We start from the raw sequence: 21398 nt of genomic DNA, 5'->3' as shown, positions 1-21398 counted from the left end.
TGGGTCTGTCACTCCTGCTCAATAATGAAATCCACGAGTGACAAAGAACTACATAATAGGATACCCTGGGATTAACTATCAAACTTTTATTTTATTCCATGAAAAGTGCCTAGTAGCCTATTCTAACCAGTATTGTGTAATTATCATTTGAGTTTAAGCATTGAATTACTGATTTGAATTCAGTTATATATCTGCACAATGAAGTGCTTCTAACAATGTGTACATACTTGTACCTACTTGTGGTTACAAGATGTGTAAAGTACCATTTACAAATCCCATTCAACATACATAAATATTGTTTCTTTAAAAATAATTACCCCAAATTCTTTATAACAAAGAATATCTGAGTACGCAGTTTATCTTAATGTGATTTATACTTGTGTATATACCCAGTACACATACATACTTGAAAATGTGTAACACTACATTTATTATACTGGAATAAGTACATTATTTCATTAACCCATAAGAGACGGGCTGAAAAACCAATGTACAGCACCCAAGGCTGGGTAAACTTTGAGGTCAGCCAATTTAAGGAAAAAACATCAATGGAAAGAGGAAGATATGCAAATGCACAATGTGTAAGAAAAAAATTCTAAACAATTTTTCCTACCTTCTATGAGAAGTTGAAAATTACTATTTACAACCCCTTGTGGGGCCTCTTTAACAAGACAAGTATAAGTCTTTACTAATATTTCTTTGCACTTTTCTTTGCAAAATTATGATTGTAAATGACATACTATCATAAAAGATAAGAACTAAAACCAACAGCAACCCCTAGCTATATTTATGAGCAAATTTATAATAAGATGTCATGAGAGAGAGAGAGAGAGAGAGAGAGAGAGAGAGAGAGAGAGAGAGAGAGAGAGAGAGAGAGAGAGAGAGAGAGAACATGCTTCCTTCAACCCAAGAGCACAACTAACTCTCATGAGCCACTCACTTGGTTTTAGCCAGTTTAAAAGTCACCATTAGTGAATTTATGGGCTATAGAAGTAATGGAAACTTTCCCCACCCAGTTCCTTCAAATCGATGGCGCATAATGTTGCTACTCATATGAAGGGATCTAGCTATGAAGGGTTAAGTAGTAATGCCTTAAAGATAATGAGAGAGAGAGAGAGAGAGAGAGAGAGAGAGAGAGAGAGAGAGAGAGAGAGAGAGAGAGAGAGAGTTGAGCCCACAGAAGTGTTTCCCAATATGATGCACAAAGAGGAAAACTATGGTTGTGAGCATGCATGTGTTTGTTTATTCATTCACCCTCGACCCTCACAGGCACAAACAGGTATACCTGTTGTCTGATGAACCTTTCATACTTACCAGGTTTATCCAGAAAGTACCAAATATATTTTACATTTTTATTGTACTCGGGCGATTTTGTTAAATAACGAAATCTGCTAAACTGATGTCCGTTAAATTTATGTGCCACTGTATTTTTGTACCTGGTAAATGAAGTATGTATTTGTAGAAGTTAAGTACTGCTCTATGCATATGTTGTTTCCATGTAAAAAGGAAAAATAATGTTTGGCCTTGAAGAAAAGCTAGAAGTTTAATATCCATAGTTGTTTAAACTTCAGATGCTTTATGTTGGATATCAGAATATTACACACAATTTATTTTTAATCATACACATTGTCTGCCTCCTCTTTTTTTTATATATAGTATTAAAGTGAAATACGGGTCCTATTGGCTAGTAACCCATGTGTATTTGTAGATAATCGTATTGAATTTTAAGCGAGTTGTCATAACTGATATGAGTTGTACATTGTTTAGGTACTAACAGCACAGGTGCTAAGACTGATGGAAAATCAGCAAAGAAACAGCAGATGCCACAAGATCTCTTCAGTACGATAGCACTTTTTGAGTAAGTAGAAATTTCACACCATACAATCATTAATCCTGGTTCATTAAAGTTCTCTGTCATTAGAGGCTCTCTATTCACCCTAATCTTATTTTTTTCATTTTGTCAGCTGTAGTTCATAGTTTTGATCAGTCCTTTTTTCATAGATGTTCTTGAAAAGATATGTTGTCAGTTTCTTCTGGAATATCTAAATTTCCATGTTTTTAGCTTATGTCAGATGAAATCTTATGGACGTAACTAATTGAATTGTGTCATCTGTCTTTATGTCTGTATATGTCTTGTCATCTGTCTTTATGTCTGTATATGTCTGTCTTTTGTAAACTTATGTTCAACCAGTCCAGAACCACAATAAATTCCAGCCAAACTTGGTGCAAATCAAGTTTGTTCACAAGAGGTGCCACACCCCTCTGAGGGTAGGTAATTAAGGAAAGTAAAAGTGGAGAGAGCTGTTAAAATATTATGATCCTTAGGATTATGAGGCCAAAAATTACAGATTTTATGTTATTGTCCTTATGTAGTGTGAATGCCTTTGGAGCCAGGGTGAGCCCTCAATAAGGGTCCAGAGTGTTAGATAGGAATATGTATATAGTACAGTGGTTATTCGACATACAAATGATTCATTATTCGTATTTTCGTTATACGAAGTCAAATTTTTAAAGAATTTTGTTTCCGTGTACAGTCTAGAAATTCGATTCATGAGCTGTTTTGTGGAAAATAGTGCACTTCCTGCCTGAATTGAGGGAGGAAAGGCAGGAACCCCTTGAGGAAACTGAAATGTTTGCAGGCAAAGGTTGGTTTCCAGCTTGGTTTTAGAAGATTATCCTATTGTTAAGACCTCAGGTTTGTTAGGTATGAAAAATACAAATTGGTTAAAAAATTGTCATTTTATTTGCATTTTGCAAGGATAATCAAAGGAATCAGGTGTGTGTCTGATTGTGTGTTTGTGTGTGTGGATGTTTGAGAGAGAGAGAGAGTGGGTGAGTAATCAATTTCCGGCAGATGTGAAAATCCCTCACTTGTATGATTGTCGACTTGTTTTTTACACTTGGATCTTAAGTATAAGGAGATTAACTATGCCACAACACATCAACTTGCTGTTGGCTAATGGCAGAATTTAGAATTATAATCCAGTAAACATGAGGATTTTGCAACCAAATAAGTAATAAGTCATGATGCAAGTAAGGAAAAAGGAAAGAGAGATCAAATACTAACTTTTCACAAGGAAGTCGTTTAAACAAACATTCTAAGGCACGCAAGCTGAACGTGGCGCCATTGTGTCATTTTGTAGGGGTTAGTTACTTTTACAAGGCCAAAAAATTGCAAAAAGCAAGTGTCACTCAAGAGGTACTTTATAACCGTAACAAAAAGAAGTGATTCGGGCAAATTGAGTGTCAGCGAAAGAAACAGGCGAAATGTAGTTAAAGAGTTAACTCATGCGAGTCTTGCCCCAGCTGGGATGTCAGTGGCAAGCAGACCCCCGTCGCCCACCCTATACCCACCACCATCCCCTCCCTCTCCTCCCTCTCCTCTCTACCATCTTACTCAGCACAGTCACGAACACTCGCTCAAGTGAGACTCTTTCTATTTTTTATTGTTACTGTATTGCATTTGATGTTTTTTTATATTGTATTGTATCATTATATTAAATTTATTGTGAAATTCCCTTCTTTAATTTTCTGTATGTGAATTATTATTGCTTTTACATACTACATACAGTAATATTTTTACTTTCTCTTCTCCTTCTCTCCTCAGCAGTCAGCAGTATAAACACTCCCTCCTTTTATTTATATGATTTTGTTCATTTTTTATGTTAAACTTTATTATGAAAAGCATTATTCTTTTATTCATTTTGCTAAGTGTGGTTATCATTTAACTACAATGGTTCCCCCGTATTTGCGGGGGATGTGTACCAGACCCCCCCGTGAATAGTTAGAATCCGCGAATAGTTGGAACCCTTTTAAAGACACTGAAAACAGAGTATTTCGGTAAGTACACTCCAAGAAAACTACACTAAAGATTTTTATATCTGGTTTTTTAATAGTTTTATCACAAAAAGTGCATTTTATGATGAAATTGATAAAAAAACAGGAATTTCTGGATATTTCTTATAGAAAAATACAGCGATTAGACAAATTTCCCACAAATAATGAGTAGATATTGTCCAGAGAGAAATCTGCGAATGTATGAGTCCGCGAATCCAGATAATGCGAATATGGGGGCCCCACTGATATTGCGCTTACGCTTAAAATAATTGAATTAAAGTGAATACAAATGGTGGGTATGCGGGAAATTTATGAGTGTGGAGGGAATTAATTGAATTCCCATTACATGTTCCTTATGGGAATGTTTGGAATGGTATAAGAACATTACGATATACAAATTGGAATTTGGAATTAATTAAATTTGTATACCAAGGAGCCACTGTATAGGAAAAAACTTAATTATATATAGGTTGACCATCACTAATCTGGTTCCATCACTAATCCACCACTAATTTTAGCTGGCGTAATTTAAAATTTCCCAGGTCACCACACCAACCTGCCACTGCTTCTTCTTGGGGTCACTGTTATTTATGAGACTTTTCAAAGTGTTTCCAATGCTTATTATAATAATAATAATATCCTTTATTTCGGTTCAAGACCATATACAATGAACATACAAAATACACAGTAACATACACAATCTAGATATATGTGTCAACATGATAGGAAAAATTAGTAATCGGCACTTATCCACAAAATAGCTGAGGTAGCATAAAAGATAGTAATCATAATACTGGTAATAGTAATAATGTTGGTGAGAAAAAAAAATGCATTGAGAGTTATAACAGTTAGTGCACAAATTATATAGTTTAAATTTCACTAGACCTTCAGGTGGTTAAGTAGGATTGTGTTATTTCCTTGAGATTGTTGTGTTGTTTGGTTTATTTTTGGTTAGCATGGTATTATGTTCTGGTCCAGAGGGCTAAATACATAAATTGAATGTATATATATATATATATATATAATATATATATATATATATATATATATATATATATATATATATATACATATACATACATATATATATATAAAGAAACTTTAACTTGATAGTAATCACAGAAATAATGAAAAAATAAAATATCAGCAATAAATATAATAATGACAAAATCTGCAGATGACATCTTGCTAATACAGAGATTAAGTCCTTTTAGGGGACAAAGGCCTCATTTTCCCATCTTTCCCACAATTTAGATCTTCTTCTTGCTTCACTCCTTAGGATGCTTTGTATGAGCGAGTTGCCGCTGTTTCTCACTCGGGTTACCAGGCTGGACATTGTTCGCCTTACAATGATTTTTAAATTGTTTCAGGTGGTTTTCTAAGAACATCTGTGTGGCGGAGTGGTAGCGTGGAGTGTTTGTGAGGCGTCTCAGAATGTCATTGTGCACAACAGTGATACGTCTCATGGTCTCTCGGGTATAGTTCGTCCAGAGGGAACACCCATAGATACTGTAACAGTACGAGCGGAAGAGCAGCAGTTTTCACGTCTCGGTGACAGAAGGCAAACCTCCTTGCAATCATGTTGCCAGTTGCACATAGTTTACGACGCCTCTGTTCAATGTCTGCCGTATCTTTTAGGTCGTCGGTAATAATGTGACCCAAATACGGAAATTCGCGCACAAATTCCAGCCGATGGTTTCCGATGGGAAAATGTGTGGATTCTGCAATATGCTTAAGCGATCTCGGGAGCAGCGACATGCACTGGGTCTTGGTTTCGTTGTAGATTATATCAAATTCCTCTGCATATTGGCGGCAAGTGTCGATGAGTCGTTGGAGGCCATGCACTGATGGGGAAATCAGAACCATATCGTCGGCGTAACAGAGGTTGTTTATAGTTGTTTCATTGACAGTGCATCCGATTGGGAGTGAGTTCAGTTTGACATTCAAGCATCTGTGTTTACGTATTAAACAGGTATGGAGAGAGAATGCCCCCTTGCCGAAGCCCGTTTAGGGAGCGAAGTGTACGATAATACGTTGCCCCATTTGACACAGAATTGCTGTGTGGAGAACCAGCAATGTAAAATGCCAATTAGATATAGGGGTGTGCCCCTTTTATGCAGCTTCAGGAATAGCTTCAGGTAGTTTACTCTGTCAAATGCTTTTCTCACATCTAGAACACAGGAAAACCGAGATGCTGATGATAGGTAGTAGTTCAGCAATTCTTTCAGTATGTAGATGCAGGTGTCGGTTGAGTGGTTTGCTTTAAACCCGAACTGGTTGTCAGTGGTGTGTAGAAAGGGGAGAAGTCTCACAAGAAGAACCGACTCAAGTATCTTCGATGCGATTGTTGTGATTGCAATTGGCCGGTAGTTTCCAGGGTCAGCTGCATCCTTTAGCTTGTTTTTGATTAATGGTATCAAGTGAACTAAGAGTAGGGAGTCTGGAAGAAACTGGTGAATTATGCACGCATTGAATAAGGCAGCTAGCAAAATGTAACAAAATTATCGGATGGCAGAATTTGAAAGCCTCTGCGGGAAGACCATCACAGCCGGGCAATTTATTATTAGGTATGCTGTTTATGGCATCGCTGATGTTACCTGGCGTAATACGGTCTGCAAAATGAAATTGAAAGTTGTCATTAAGGAGGTTATCTACCTCGCTTCGGGAATCCTGATCATTTATGAATTCAGGATATTGTTGAAGTGATCACCCCACTCCTTGCGATAGCCTCGTCTCTGACTGCTTCCCCTACTCTCTGTGATAGCTTTTTAGTTTTGGGATTTAAGGACTGGATATCTTTCCAAAGACGAGGGTAATCACCAGATTCTACATTTCTAGACATTGCATCGGCTCTTAGTTGTTTTTCATTTAACTACAGTGCTTAAGAGCAAGTTTGAATTGCGCTCTCGCCTGCCTCATTAGTAAATGCAGTTGTTGTCCTTCCTCCCTAGGCTGCCATTTTGCCTCCACAGTAAAAACATCTCTCGTGAGTATGTATACAGATCCTTAACCAAGTCATTCCAACCAGGTATATTACGAGAATTACCTTGACAAAATCTAAAGGCAGTCCTGCCCGAAGCAAGCATAGCGGAGATTATGTTCGAATAGAATTCATTCAGATCCCTCTTGTGGTGGTCATTTCTGCATTTTGTGTTGGTACACAGTAAGGCGTCAGCCGGTTGAATTATTGACCGCAACGTGGTTTCCGTGGTCGCCCTAAAGTATCTGGTTTTCTGTTGGTTTTTAAACTCCCAGTTAACCGCTGGAGGGCGGTCAGTTAGTGGGTTCACGGTAGGGAGGGATGCGGGTACTGAATGACACCTGTAAGGGATGTGATCGTAGCCCGTTGCAAGATCGTAGCGAATATTGCAGGTCATAATAGAATCATGAAGTTGTGGAGATGATGCAGTAGGTCCAGCCAGGAGGTTGTAATTGCGTCCGCTCTATTATGTACATATGAGTAGGAGGAGGGAGGGAGGAGCATTACATCGCTAATTTGGAGAGCATGATTTTGACAGAAGCGAGTAAGTTCATTATAAAATTGTTTTGTGGGGTGAGAATTAAGGTCCCCTATTATACAAATATGATCAGAGGAGAAATAATATGTGTAACTCCCCTAGGATCATGCAGAAATGATCAAAATTATTGTTATTTTCACCCATCGGCATATAAACATTAATTATTAGGATTTTAGAGTTCCCTACTGTCACTTGAAGCCCAAGCAATCTGTCACTCCTGTAGGTCATCACCTTTATCAAATTGTCTAACGATTTGTGCCACAGGAAAGAAAGTCCCCCTTTCGGACGACCGGCTATGATTTGATCTGTAACTTGCATCGATGAAGTCGAGAAGGTTCTGAAGTCTTCATGAATTGAATCGCAGATGGCAAGGTCATGAGGCTAGAGGAGCGTTTCTTGCAATGCAATGATGCCGTTGAAATTTTTGCAGAGCATGTTTAGGAGAGGAATGTTCTGCTTGAGGCAAAAATATTCCAAGAGATTATGTTTAATGTATCCATGGCTACTCACGAAGATGGGAGATGAATGCGCTGATCATTTGGGTGGATGGGGGGTTATCCAGGGGGAGTGGGCAGTCACTCGCCATGGGCGGTTGGCTGGCACTTGCAGTGGAAATGACCCTGGTTGGAGTGACAGTAAGTTCCCCTGGGGGTGGTTGGTCCTGGATTAGGTTATATCTTGAAACTAATATATTAGGACCGAAATTCTCGCCTTTAAGAACGTCGAGGTGTTGAAATAGGCAGGTAATCCTGTAAGCCACTTTGTTTATTTCTACATGGGAGTTCGTGAGAGATGAGTGGGTCAGAGCCAGTGAGAAACTTGACTCTCTCCACTATGGTGTCTAGCGTCACCGATGAGCGCAGATTGTGAATTGCTACGTGACATCTCTTCTCAGGTGTCGGGCGAGGTGAAACTCGAATGTTGGGCTCCGGTCCAGCGGCCAAACGAGAGGATCTTCTCTTCTTTCTACTTGTTTGTATCTGCCAGCCGCTAGACCCCTCAAGATCACTCTCATCTGCATCTACGATGGGGGGTTGGCGGGGAGAGATAGGGTGGGGAGGATCACAAGGGCTGGTAATCATCACCGGAGGTCTATCTTCCACCGGAGGCACTGGGGAGGGAGGGGAGGTTGGGGGACCAACTGTCTCCTCAGAACGGCCTACAGGTGAAGGGGGCACTTCCGTGTTGCTGGGAGGCGAGGAAAAACTGGATGCCGCATCCATAGGAGTTTGGTGGCTATCTGTGCGATTGTCAATCGATCCCTGCACTCCTTTGATCGCATCCCAGATCCGTGTGAGATCATTTGTTTCCACCGTTTTAAGACTGTCTAGGGAATCCTGCAGTTCTTTGGTCACGTCCCAGATTCTTGATAATTTATCATTTGTCTCCTCGATTTTTTCTGAGTTTTTTCCCATTATTTCTGAGAGGGATTTTGCTGTTTGGAAGGCATTTTCTACCGTGTGGTACACCGCGGGTAGGTTTAGGTCAGCGGGCCCCTTTGGAGGCAGATTGTAAGGGTCATCGGCGTAGATTTCCACCGAGCAGGTCCTTAGCCACTTAGTGATATATGATATTTTTTTGTGTGAGGACAAGTTCTTCGCGGATCGCTCCTTGAGAATGCTCTCTGGTATCAGATCTTTGCATTTCGTATATGCAACGTTGATTTCCTCATCGGAGAAGGCATCACTGACAGATTGAATAGCGGACTCGACGTCGGAACGTTCGAATGGTATAGGGTAAAATTACAGACAATTGTTCGCGAGTATGGAACTTGTGTGTGGGGCACAGGCACCGGTAGGTGCCTGGGTAACTTGCGCAACGGTTGGAGGTTGGTTGGATGACATTTTTGTGGTAAGGGAAGGGCCAAGCACTAACACATACACTGCATTCTTTTACCCATTTCCCAGTACCAATAGGCCTCGAGTAGCTGTGATTTGAAAGATTTCTAAGGCACTGATTGGAGCAGAAAGAATATTAGAATATCTGCAATTGCATAACACTCTCCGGCTTATACGCCGGGTATTACGTGGAGACACTATTAACACATTGCTTACTGTAAAAGGTATAATCACCAAGGGCGAAAAACCCTTCTTATCTGTGAAAAAACGCGAGAGACCTCCAACACGTCCGCCCCACACAAACACGACGTAATCAGCTCATTTCATAATTTGTTAGCAGATGATTTACAGATGGATGCCCTACATGACTCCAAGTCTCCCTATGTATCAGGGCTTCAGAAAGATAAAAAGCATAATCACTGCTAAGATTAACAAAGCAATGTTTTAAGAAGAGAAAGTATCCTGTTCATTACATCAAGCATAAACTGTGCCCATTTTCCCTAGTAAAAGGATGATAACTTTCCTGCTGAAGGGGGCAATAAGTTCTGTTGTGACTTTGAAAACCCATTCTCTTAGTGAAAAGATTTGATAATGTCCACTACATAGTACTAAATTAGATGTGCCGTTAATTTTTAATTCCTGCTTTTTTCTTATACGATGATCAGTTCCTCTTGCAACCAAGTTGTAGAATGTTCTTCCCAATCATGCAGTTTAATTGTTTGAACTTCAGAAGTTCAGCTGGCTGCAATTACTTTTTGTTCATCAGGTATATGACTCTCACTTCATAGTTTATGTATTTGTATTTATATTTCCTAAGTTTTTCATCTGATATATGTTTCGTTATTATTTCACGTTTGTAGCTAATTTTTTACTTTTCTGTATGGGGTTGCTTTCCTTTAATGTTGCCCTTGGGCATGTACACTGAAGCGAATTACTATTAGTGGAGTTTCATAAATTTTCATTCACCTGCCTGACGCACAAGGATAACCTCAACAGTGAGAACCATGCTACCTCACTTTATTGTTTTTGGTGTCATGATGTGGGCAGTAATCGAATGTCAATGTGTCATGGACGGTTAAAGAAACATCCCCTGCTCAGCAAGAGACAATTATTGCACTGCATTCGGTGCAAGTTCCTGTTAGAGAAATATCAAGAAAGCTTAATATACCGAAGAAAATCATACATAGATGAACCAAATTGTTTAGAGAACAGCAAACTTTAGAAAATGGGCCTAGAAGTGGAACTCCTCGAAGCACCACAAGAGAGCAAGACAATACGTATAGGGTGCATCATGAGTTTATGCAACCAGGAATCATTACTAGGTCTATGCCTATGACTGGTGTCTGATGAATTACTTTAGATGGAGAGGGAGATTTTTAGAAATACAGTGGACCCCCATATTCGTGTTCTCTGGATTCGCAGACTCACGTTCGCGGATTTCTCTCTGGAACGTATCCCTGCATTATTCGCGGAAAATTTGCCTATTCGCGGTATTTTTCTATGAGAAATAGCCATAAATTCCTGGTTTTTTTTAATCAATTTCATCATAAATTGCACTTTTTGTGATAAAACTATTGAAAAAACAGGTATAAAAATTTTTAGTGGGTTTTTCTTGAGTTTTAACTAACAAAATATGAGGTTTTAAGCATTTTTACATGGGTTACAACTATTCACGGGGGGGTCTGGTACGCATTCCCGCGAATAAGGGGGGACCACTGTACACTTGAAATCTTTGATGAGTTTCTAATAAGTCTAATAGATAAGCAAGTCTACCTTTGATGGATGGGAGATTTGGTTAGGCTTACATACTTTTCTTTTTTTTTATGTGTCCAGTGAATACCACTGATATGGAGGGAAACAGATTCAATGATGCATGCATATTTTTTTGTTTTTTCAAAACCTAAATAATACATTTTATTGGGAGATACTTTATTCACATTGACCTAATCCCTCTATCCTCCTCCTGTATGGTACCACTGCTCCCCCACATCTCCAGCTACTCCTACTTCTCGCTAAAACTCCAACGCATGAAAGCAGCACCAAAGATAACGCTTATTTTAGAATTCCCCTGACTGACGAACAAAGCCTCAAAGTGCATATGTTTATAGAACATTTTATGTTCAAAATTACTTTTCTTTCATTCCCCAAAATATATGCATAAACTCATGTTTCACCCTGCATGATTGTTGCAGCTGTCAAAGAATAATCTCTGATTACAACAGTAGGTTTCTATTGTAAAAATATCTGAAATAGAGTTGAATGAGAAAGTCATCTTTCATATTTCCTATCCTTTCAGCTACTTATAATATGCTCATGATAGTAGGTCTAGGCATAGATATGAAACTAATTTTAATTAATTTCTATTTTAAAAAAAATAACTACAGAAAGATTAACCCAAGAAAGCTTTTTATGAAAAAACGTTTCTTAACGTATTCATCAGCTTTGACTATCACAGCTTTCCAATATGTCCAGATAAAACAGGATGATATGCCAGGAATTGGATAAAATTAAAGACTAAGTTGTATCCGTTTGATTTCTTTTGATTGCTTTTTGACATGAGATACCTAGGTCTGAGACTGGTTCCATGCAACTTAAAAACACCTTACAAAAAAACCTAGGTCAGAGTAAATTATGTTAAGCAATAATAAAAAGGATAAGAAAAAAGGACTGCATGGCCAATGATAAAGACCAATGGGAATAATCAAGTAAAGAAGATTAATATGGAGATTGTCGATTTAGATATTAATTCACATTACGTATCCAAGAGAGTATGCTGCTGAAAATAGACCTAGGCTAATCAGGTGTCAAAATCTGAACTCAAATTTAGGCCTACTAAATGTGGCATGCAAATTATTTTATTGATCAAAGGACAGAATTAATTGAATCACACTGTTGTTAAAGAATATTGGCAACCTTAGTGTATTATTTATCGGCTGTAGGCGCAAACTGACAATACCCCAGTGCAGTATGATATGTTGGGTCATGACTCGAACGGCAGCAAAGCTAAATGCTTATGCTATTGCTGCTGTGAAGCCTTATTGAGAGTAGAATTAGCATTTGTGGACCTGAGGTTATATATTTTCCTTATTTTGCATATTAATTATCTTTGATACGTTAAATACAGTGGGGCCTCCCTAAGTCGCGGATCAGCAATCGCTTGATCAGTTAATCACGGGTTATTCCTTGGACCACTTCTCAGCCTATATTGCTGCTATGAATCGCAGCATCGCAGGCTTGTCTTTGTAGGCTAAGCCTCGGGCGGGGTCCATAACCACCAACATCATGAACAGATTCACATTATGATATTAACGGACAATAAAGGTAAAAAAACCATTCTCACCCTGTATATTATTGGCATATCTTCATAATAAATAGCCTATTCATGGAATAACTCCACATCATTGACATTAACTTGTACTTAGAGTGAGTGACCAGCAACGAAATGTAAACATTGAGTTACATTGCGTTCAAAACGACCTTTATCATTCTAACCTTTTAGAAATGTTAATAGTAGTAGTGTAATTACAGTAGTAATAACATTTAGGAAAACATTAATGTTCAATTTGAACTTCATTATTATTTAGGTAGAACTTAACTTCTCCAAAAAATGCAGTCATACAAACGATAATTGTCATAGATTACGTATTGTTTGCAATCGGCGATGAAGCGTCAACATAATAAAACCATTTTTACCTTAAATATTATTGGCATATCTTCATAATAAAATCCCTATCTTATATATTATCGGCATATCTTCATAATAAAAAGCCTCTTCAAGGAATAATTTCTTGGGGAAAGCATTTTTCAGAAGACAAAAATACACTTCACAAGTTTACAGTGATAGTGGTTACACCATTCTACAAACTACCCACGTATTTTACATACTTATGCTCTAAACTCTGTCATAAAACACTTTACTTACTTTTTTGTGGATCCCAAATAGCACTATATTCCAGGAAATGAACAAAATCGCGAATTTTTTCATAGAACAAGATTCACTAATTATTGTATTTTCATCTTATTTTCAGGACTAAATACATCTTTAGGATAAAAATAATTTACTAATTTTCAGATACTAATATTAATGTAAGTAGAAAAATATTGATAAAATACTAAATTAAAATCACAACCTCTCTCTCTCTCTCTCTCTCTCTCTCTCTCTCTCTCTCTCTCTCTCTCTCTCTCTCTCTCTCTCTCTCTCTCTCTCTCTCTCTCAATGAAATAAAACAGCAACTTTTCAAAAAAAAACTTATTTCACTTACAGAATAAACTATAATACTGATCTATTATTATCGTAATAAAAGAACAGATGGTCCTCGACATTTGTAGGTACATATATGTTACCATATTTTTATTCTTTCTGTGATTTACTAAACTGTGCATCAATACAACTTTTACTGTTGTTTCAATGATTATCACACATTATAACATTATACAAGAGAATATTTTATCACTATCGATGTATCATTTCTTATCACCATAAAAACATTTAAAGTACGAACTTCATAGTAAACAACACAATGTTGTTCTTATTCTTGACTTAAGCTAGTCAACAGTTACAATCATCCTAAGCTACTTTCTCTCTCTCTCTCTCTCTCTCTCTCTCTCTCTCTCTCTCTCGAGATCTCTCTTCTCTCTCTCTCTCCTCATCTCTCTCTCTCTCTCTCTCTCTCAATGAAATATGAATTACTGTATCATAAACTTTTATGTACGAAGTTAAGAATAATAATAATTCCATTAATAAATTAGTTTCTTTTAGTAACTAAATTGTTTTCCAAAATAATTTTTTCAGTAATAAACGTCCATCAGCTGATTCTAAACATAAACAAAAGACAATAATAGATTTTTATTACTGTATTTTGCTGTTTATACATTAATATTATAGTTGGGTGCTGTAATCATTACAGTAAATCATGTTTTTTTTTATCATAAATGTTCTTCACGAAAATATATAGTATGTACTTTTAGTTTTGTGCACGAGCCAAATCATGAAAATAAAGAGGAATTGTTAGCTAATATACTTTTGTTTGCTGATCTGATTAAGGGGAAATTGAAGACAGGAAAGAATTTATAAAAGATTTGTGACATTTTAGAGGCATATAACTTAAACACGCACAAACAAAGGAGGCATAAAGTAAGCAAGGGAGCCATTTCAATGACAATACCCTTCTACTACTACTATTCGGATCAGCCATAGATAGTTTTAAAATGTTAAGTTGCAGTAAGTACATGTGTATCTTCAACCTGCATAGGATAGCATGGTCCAATCAATAGTAGTAAGTACCCATATGCTAGTTTAATGTATATTAGGTGTTTAAATTAGTATTAAAATAGGCAGTTAGCCTACAAGAGTTTTTATTGGTAGGACATCTTTGGTGTTTTAACTATTGAAATAAGCAGTTGGGGTGGGTATAGCCTAGGGTATTTTGAGGTGTGTGAGGACACGGATATTTTCTTATCACGGGTGTTTGTGGCCCCCAACCCCCATGATTATTGAGGCTCCACTGTATACTCAATTCTAATTTAATTTATTGTAAGTATAACATCTTTGAAAGGAAATATTATTTACTGATAAGTGAAGAATCTGGCACCTTCCTATGGCAATATTTGCATAACAAAACAATTAATTAAAAAACTATGCCAATTGTTCATGGGGTGACTGTACCATTCATTTTTTCCAACTCATATGTAGTTTTTTTGAAGTACCAGAATTGGATTTTGCAATTGGTCAGGAAGTATGAAGTTACTGCACTTCTCTGGATTGAATTTAGGGAAAACAGATCGTTATTATAAACCTGTTACCTGCTGGCCAGCTTTATGAATGAATGGGAAATCTTCCCCAGTAACAAGAAAAATAGATACTACAGGGTGTTTTGAAATTAGAGCCCCCTGCTCTACAGCATAAACTAAAATTGATATGGACAAAAACAAAAGTAATTCGGAACAGATATTTATTTAAGTTTTTCTCTGAGTATTTAATATTTTGTGTGGCCCCCATCTGCTTGTACCACAGCCTGCATTCTTAAGGGGTATGATTTCATCAAAAAAAGCTGAGACTCAAACTCCATGTCCCTGAGCACTTCGGTCACCTCTCTTCGCAGGTTGTCGAGGCTTGGTATACCATCATAGTCCGCTGTGTGCGCTTCAACATGATCCTGTAAGATACTACCTAATGTTTTCACACACATTAAGGTCAGGGGAGCTACCTGGAAATTCACTTGACGAGAAGAAATCGATACCACTAGTTTAAAGCAGCTCCTGTGTTTGAAGAGCCTTGAAACATGGTGCCTTATCATGCAAAAATGTAAATTCTATAGATAACACATTTTCAGGATCTTTGAGGAAAGGAAATACTCCACCAGTAAGCACAGTTTCTCTGAAGTATTCGCCATACCATGACTGTCCTTTTCCTTTGATGATCCACATTAACTGTTTGGCTGTGAAACAGAGAAAAATTCCCAAACATTCAGGAAATTTCACAGCTTGGCAATAACACATGTTATTGCTGGTATCATCCAACTTTGCAGACCAAATGATGTCATTTTTATGATTTGGCTTCCTGACTGTGTAAAGGAAGAATTCATCTGATGCAGCAACATGGATAAAGTATGCTTCAGCCCAATCTTTAAGAAATGAACCATAAAACCATGCACGGTCTTCTTTCTGTTGCTGAATGATGTTGGGCTTGCTGATAACATGAAAGTTTGATACCAGATTTTTTCAGCTCATGATATACAGCACTATAACTTCTCTTTTTCCCCCTTTTTGTTTCTAGTTCAAGCACCAATTTACGTAAGACTTTCTTGGTCTACCCACTGCCTCAGCTATGATGTCTTTTGACTCCTGAGAAAGGACTTCAGCCTTCCAAGATTCTCACTCTTTTCATGATGACAGTCATATTGATTTTTGTTCCAGTTTCTTTTAAAAAAGGATTCATCTCTTTTAATGTATTTCAGCTATCCAGAAACGTGAAATGAAGGATGCACCAGCATCCCTGGCCTCTCTGAAGGTTATAGCCCGGATTCGGTCAATCCATCTGATTTCTTCCGAGCCATGGCTGTATCTAACTTCGTCACTCAGTCTGAAAATACAAGAAATATAAAATAAAAATAGTTTAATAGAAACTTAAGATAATGTACTTGGAGATAGGCTATAGCAGAAAACTTCATAACTTTCCATATGTTCTGTGGAGGGGGGGGCCCTCTAATTTTGAAACACTCAGTATTATAGTATAGTACTGAGTTACCTCTCTCGGTTTCGTTACCAGTGTTGTGTATCCTCAGTTAAGTGAAAAGAGCTGGAAAATAAACTTGGTTTAAGTAGGAATTCGTTATTAAGATGCATACATATTAAAAGATTAATGCCTCTCAGATCTCCATAGTTTATTGGGATTGTTGTGTTAGTTGTAGTAATTGAGAATTTGACGTAGCTGTCAATCTATGAAGGTCTTTGTCGTAGGTGTCAGGAAGAGCTAATGGAGCAACTATCATTTTGTTATTTATTTTTTGAAATTCAGATCTGACTAAAATATGCCATCCTAAGTATTAAGCTTATGAAGAATTTAGTGTATGTATAGTAATTAAATCAGAAGAAAATTATTGTAAATTTTGTAATAGTGACCATAAGTATTTCTAGTTATATGTAGGTGGATTGTTAAAGAAATACCTAACATTAATATTATTTTCAGGACATGGAGAAATGCAGAAAATTCTGCTTCAGAGGAAAACATTCGTCTAAAAGCAGATCCTTTCCATAAAGTTGGAAAAAAGGCAGAGGAAATTCAAAAACTTTTGGCAGAGTTGGCTAGTGATTATCTTCAACTGCATGCTACTGCTGTTAATCTAAAGGCAGAAGTAATGAAGGTATTGAATACAATAATCATATTTCATATAGAGCACTTTGTTCTTTCAATTGTAGTTTTCGTTAATAACTGATTATGTTCAGTTATGCTATCAATCTATGCAAATGTCAATGTTATGGTACTTATATTGAAGTTATATTGCAAATGACAAGAGAAAAGTGTTATTTCATGTTTAATATTTTTAATTTCTTTTTAAGACTACATTGTGTATTGTGTGATTCTAAATGTAAAAGAAAACTTAGATTGGGCAAAAGCAGAACTTAAACATTAATTTTATAATATGTAATAGTTTACTCACAGGAGGAATAATGTAAGAATTACGGATTTATTAATTTTTCACAGGAAGCAGAACATGTAGAAATGGCAAGAAGAACAAAGGATACTCCAATGGCCTTACAAGGGGAAAATAAATCTCCTGAAGTATATTTTATTAATCTAGTAAGATCTTTTGAGGCTCAGATGATATATTGTCGCAACAAAATTGATGAGGTTTCTCTCTGCATGCAAGCTGCCAACAATCCATGTGAAACTCCTGATGGTACGTATTCATTGCGCATTTTTCTGACACCAAAAGTAAGAAAGCGTCATTAATTCAGTATTCTAATGTAATTGATTATTACAGAAATTTTTGGGATTCACTCTGTCCATATGTCAGTAACATTGCTTTTAATTTATATAACATTCATGACTGCACACACACACACACACACACACACACACACACACACACACACACACACACACACACACACACACACACACACTCTCTCTCTCTCTCTCTCTCTCTCTCTCTCTCTCTCTCTCTCTCTCTCTCTCTCTCTCTGCGCAAGGTTTCTGGACTCCTTTTTTTCTTCTCCATTGTTTATTGGCTGCTTATAAGGATGTAAATGAAATCCTTGTCCTCAATAGCCAATAATGATTAAAGAGTGCACAGTTTCAGCTAAATATTTTTACACCTGAGGGTGGAGAAATGTATAGACCCTTGAAGTGCTGAGAAGTACTGAGCAAAATGAGGGCCACTGAAGCTGCCATGGCTTTGGTCATTGAGGTATGTTATTGCTGAAACCAACACAATTGGGACTAGGGAGATCTGTCTAGGAAAAAGGCTGGCCATAACCAAAACTCGGATGTATAGACTGTGACATAAGTCATATCTTAGCCAAAGACACCATGCACTACCTGATTTTAAGGCTCAGATTATGCCAGGCATAATTACTACTTCACCCAACTGTAAATAGGAATTTGGTATTTGGCCTTTCTGCTCATTGGCAGTTATAGCACAATATAAATTGGCATTTACATGCATGGAACAAAATTTTTGTTCTAAACTATAATTTGTTCATACACAATATACAAACCGTCGGTCCTTTACAATAGGAATTACTTAAGGCAAAGCTTGGACGCGGCCACTGAATTTTCAAACATGGCGGTACAGTAGTTAACTACCATCTGGTCATTGGTTATACCAAGACAAGGGTTGAGCATTCAATTTGCTTTCGGCTGATGTTGTGTGAGCATGCATCACTTCACTCTCTGCCTGACTGTCTTGCTGGATTTTCACCGCTTCTTTTTCGTTGGGAATTTACCTTTTTATTTGTGTATGCTATTTATGTGGTTTTGTTTGAGTTGTTTGATATGAACCCTCAACCAACCTTAGATCTCCAGCCTTTGTTGCCGTCTACTTCCTACAGGTGTTGGCTGGGAGTGGACAGGAAGAAATGCAATAAAATTAGAGCCTCGGTGGAAGTAGATCCACATACATCGTGTGCTTCTTGCCGAGGCATTGATTGTGATGGCAACATAACTTGTACTGAGTGTTGCTTGTGGTCTGCTGCCCAGTGGGAGAAGTTTGCTGGGAGGAGGAGGTATGTCAGGAGACCAAAATCCTTGGTGGGGAGCGTTTCGCCCCTTCCACTCCTGTACTTGATCCTTCTGCCTCATTCTTGTCCTAGCAGTTGTCCTATGTTCGCTGCTTCCCCTCTGGGGGAAGCTTCTCTCTCCTCTTACCTTTCCAATGAGTTGTGGGTGGGGGGGGGGAGCTTCGGCGGCGGGCCCGAGCGGTGCTCCTTCTGGAATCTCACCTTGCCCCGAAGGTTCTCCTTCAGATCAAGGATGGACCCCTCTGCCTAACCCAACTTTTCATTCTGTAGGTGAGGTGCTGGGGTTAGACCAGGCATGGTCTTCCCTGGTCCTCGTGGGTTCCCTGTCAGTGACAGCACTGCTGGCTCGCCTGAACTGCGCTCCCAGCAGCGCTGCCACTCACTCGGTAGCTACCCTTACCACCACCACTACTTCCCAGGCCGGTTACTTCATTCCCCTGCACCTGGTCTGGTCGCATCAGCCGACGAGTGTGTGTGCTTCCGTGGGTGGCAGCCATCAGCTGCCTTTCTTTGCCTGTCCAATGCCGCCCCCTGGGTTCCTGCCTCCCCCTGATGTTGCCAGAAGTGACAGCGATGCCAGTCATGCCAAGGGTGGGCCCTGCCACATCAGAGCACACTCCAGATTGCTTCCCTGTCCCTCCTGTGACTACTGGACCTGCTGTATTTTACAGACTGGCTACCGTTCTTGCACCCGTTCCTGGACCTGTTCCTGTTCCTGGACCTGCTTCCAACTCTGCTACCCCTGTATGCGAGCCGTCTCACTCCAATGCTCCCTGGATGGCGCTCACTTCTATCCTGCAGAAGCTGTCAAAGAGGAAGAGATCGAGAAAGGTGTTATCATCTTCTTCATCCTTGTCTTCGTCTGCCTCCTCCTCTCCCCCTTTGAAGGTTTCTCAACCTAAGAAGGGGAAGGTCGCCTCTCTGTCCCCTAAGAAGTCTAGTGTCAAAAATTCTAAGGGTCTGCATTCCCCCTCTGGGAGAAGGCAATTGGCTCTCCGTCGGCTCGCCCTCTCCTTCAAGAGCGGGACCCGAGGCTTCACCTTCAGAGGCGAGGGCCTTGGGAGCCTCTGGAGCACAAACCAAGGTTTGTTCTCCAGCTCCGGGTTCTGAAGGCGTGGCCGGAGGAACCGGAGACATGTTGGGATTTCATTCGCGAGTATCCTCGAATATGCAACCTTCCAAGGGAGATAGCACATCCACTGACAAGAATTCGGGATCAGCTCCCCGTTGGGACATTGGCACAAAACGAGGGAAGGGATCGGATAGCTGCGGCTCGGGCCCACCTGTGAAGACCAAGTCAGGTTCTTCATCAGGAGCCAAGAATGTTGCACCTCTTCCTATGGAAGGAGCAACGTGAGAGACAAAGAGTAGGTCCCCTGTTCAGTCCTCTTCGCCAGGGGCTTCGGCCTCGAAGAGCACTTGGGCATGTCGTGAGGAGGATGCACATTCTCACCAGGTAAGGAGCCACATCTCCACGGGCAGCAGTTATGCTTGCAAGAATTCCGCGGCTTCCACCAGCATTGCTACCAGTCCTGCTACCAGTCCTACTAACACTGCTATAGCGCGGCAAGAGTAGTTGCATTCTCCTCGGGAGTCCACATTGTCAGTATGATTGCGTTTTCCTAGACACTGGCTTGCCACCACCAGGGGTTGGTACAAGTGTGTGGCTCATCCCACCTGGCAGCAGCCCTGCTAGGAGGAGTGAAGATGCCCGATCCACCTCTCCTATTCCGTCTACTTTCTTGGGATACACCGGGAGGGGCGAGGAGAATAGCCGGAACCCCGCAGAGTGCTTTCCACGGGATTCAGCGCCAGTGGGGTACGTCCCTGGAGACTTAGAACCCCATCGATCGTACACTAAAGTCGTAGAGTATGGATTAAAGGGGGTCTGGCTTGGTTTCTCCGGACGGAGGAGTAGATCGGGGAGACTGATCCCTGGAAGGACTTGGGCCTTTACCAAGGGACTTGGACACCCCCGAGATACAGAGGACTTTTGCAAAGATTGTCGCTCTGATTCATCAGCAAAACAATCTCGGGAAAGCAGCCACGACCTCCTCTACAGGAGATCGTCCCCTCTCGCCTCGATTCCTTTTGGGGACTGTTACGGACCGAGATCCGCTCAGGTTCTTTGTTATCAACAATTGAAAGTTGGGATACGATTATAGAAAGAAACTCAAACAGAACAGAAGTTCATTTAGAAGCTTAGTAACAAAGATAAATGCAGAATGGTTTCTCCTATTTACATAACAAAAATAAATCTTACAATGTGTAAAAGGGGGAAACAGTACGGTAATGAAATACTTGCTGGCCAGTTTTGCAGCTGTCGAAATCAGTGCTCTCGAAGCAAGGGCTTCACAAAAGGGGGCAGTAGAAACTCAGATGGCTTCTTAACTTCATACTGCAGGAAGAAATGTGGTGGGTTACTCCTCAAAACCCACTTGTAGGACTTTTCTTCTCTGAAAGG

At 39.3% G+C, this 21398-nt stretch overlaps 1 protein-coding gene across 1 annotated transcript in view; it reads left to right on the top strand.

Annotated features, from left to right (window-relative positions):
• The window catches only part of LOC135220747 (uncharacterized), a 671524-nt gene that overhangs the window by 479054 nt on the left and 171072 nt on the right, over window positions 1-21398 (top strand). Inside the window, exons 7-9 of the mRNA XM_064258199.1 lie at window positions 1768-1858; window positions 16881-17055; window positions 17397-17592. Coding sequence (XP_064114269.1) covers window positions 1768-1858; window positions 16881-17055; window positions 17397-17592 — 462 coding nt within the window. The remainder of the gene's footprint in view (window positions 1-1767; window positions 1859-16880; window positions 17056-17396; window positions 17593-21398) is intronic.

This window comes from Macrobrachium nipponense, chromosome 2 (genome assembly GCF_015104395.2).
Source record: "Macrobrachium nipponense isolate FS-2020 chromosome 2, ASM1510439v2, whole genome shotgun sequence".
Taxonomy (NCBI): Eukaryota; Metazoa; Arthropoda; class Malacostraca; order Decapoda; family Palaemonidae; genus Macrobrachium; species Macrobrachium nipponense.
Note: the sequence above shows the minus strand (reverse complement) of the source record. Positions and strands in the feature narration are given on the sequence as shown.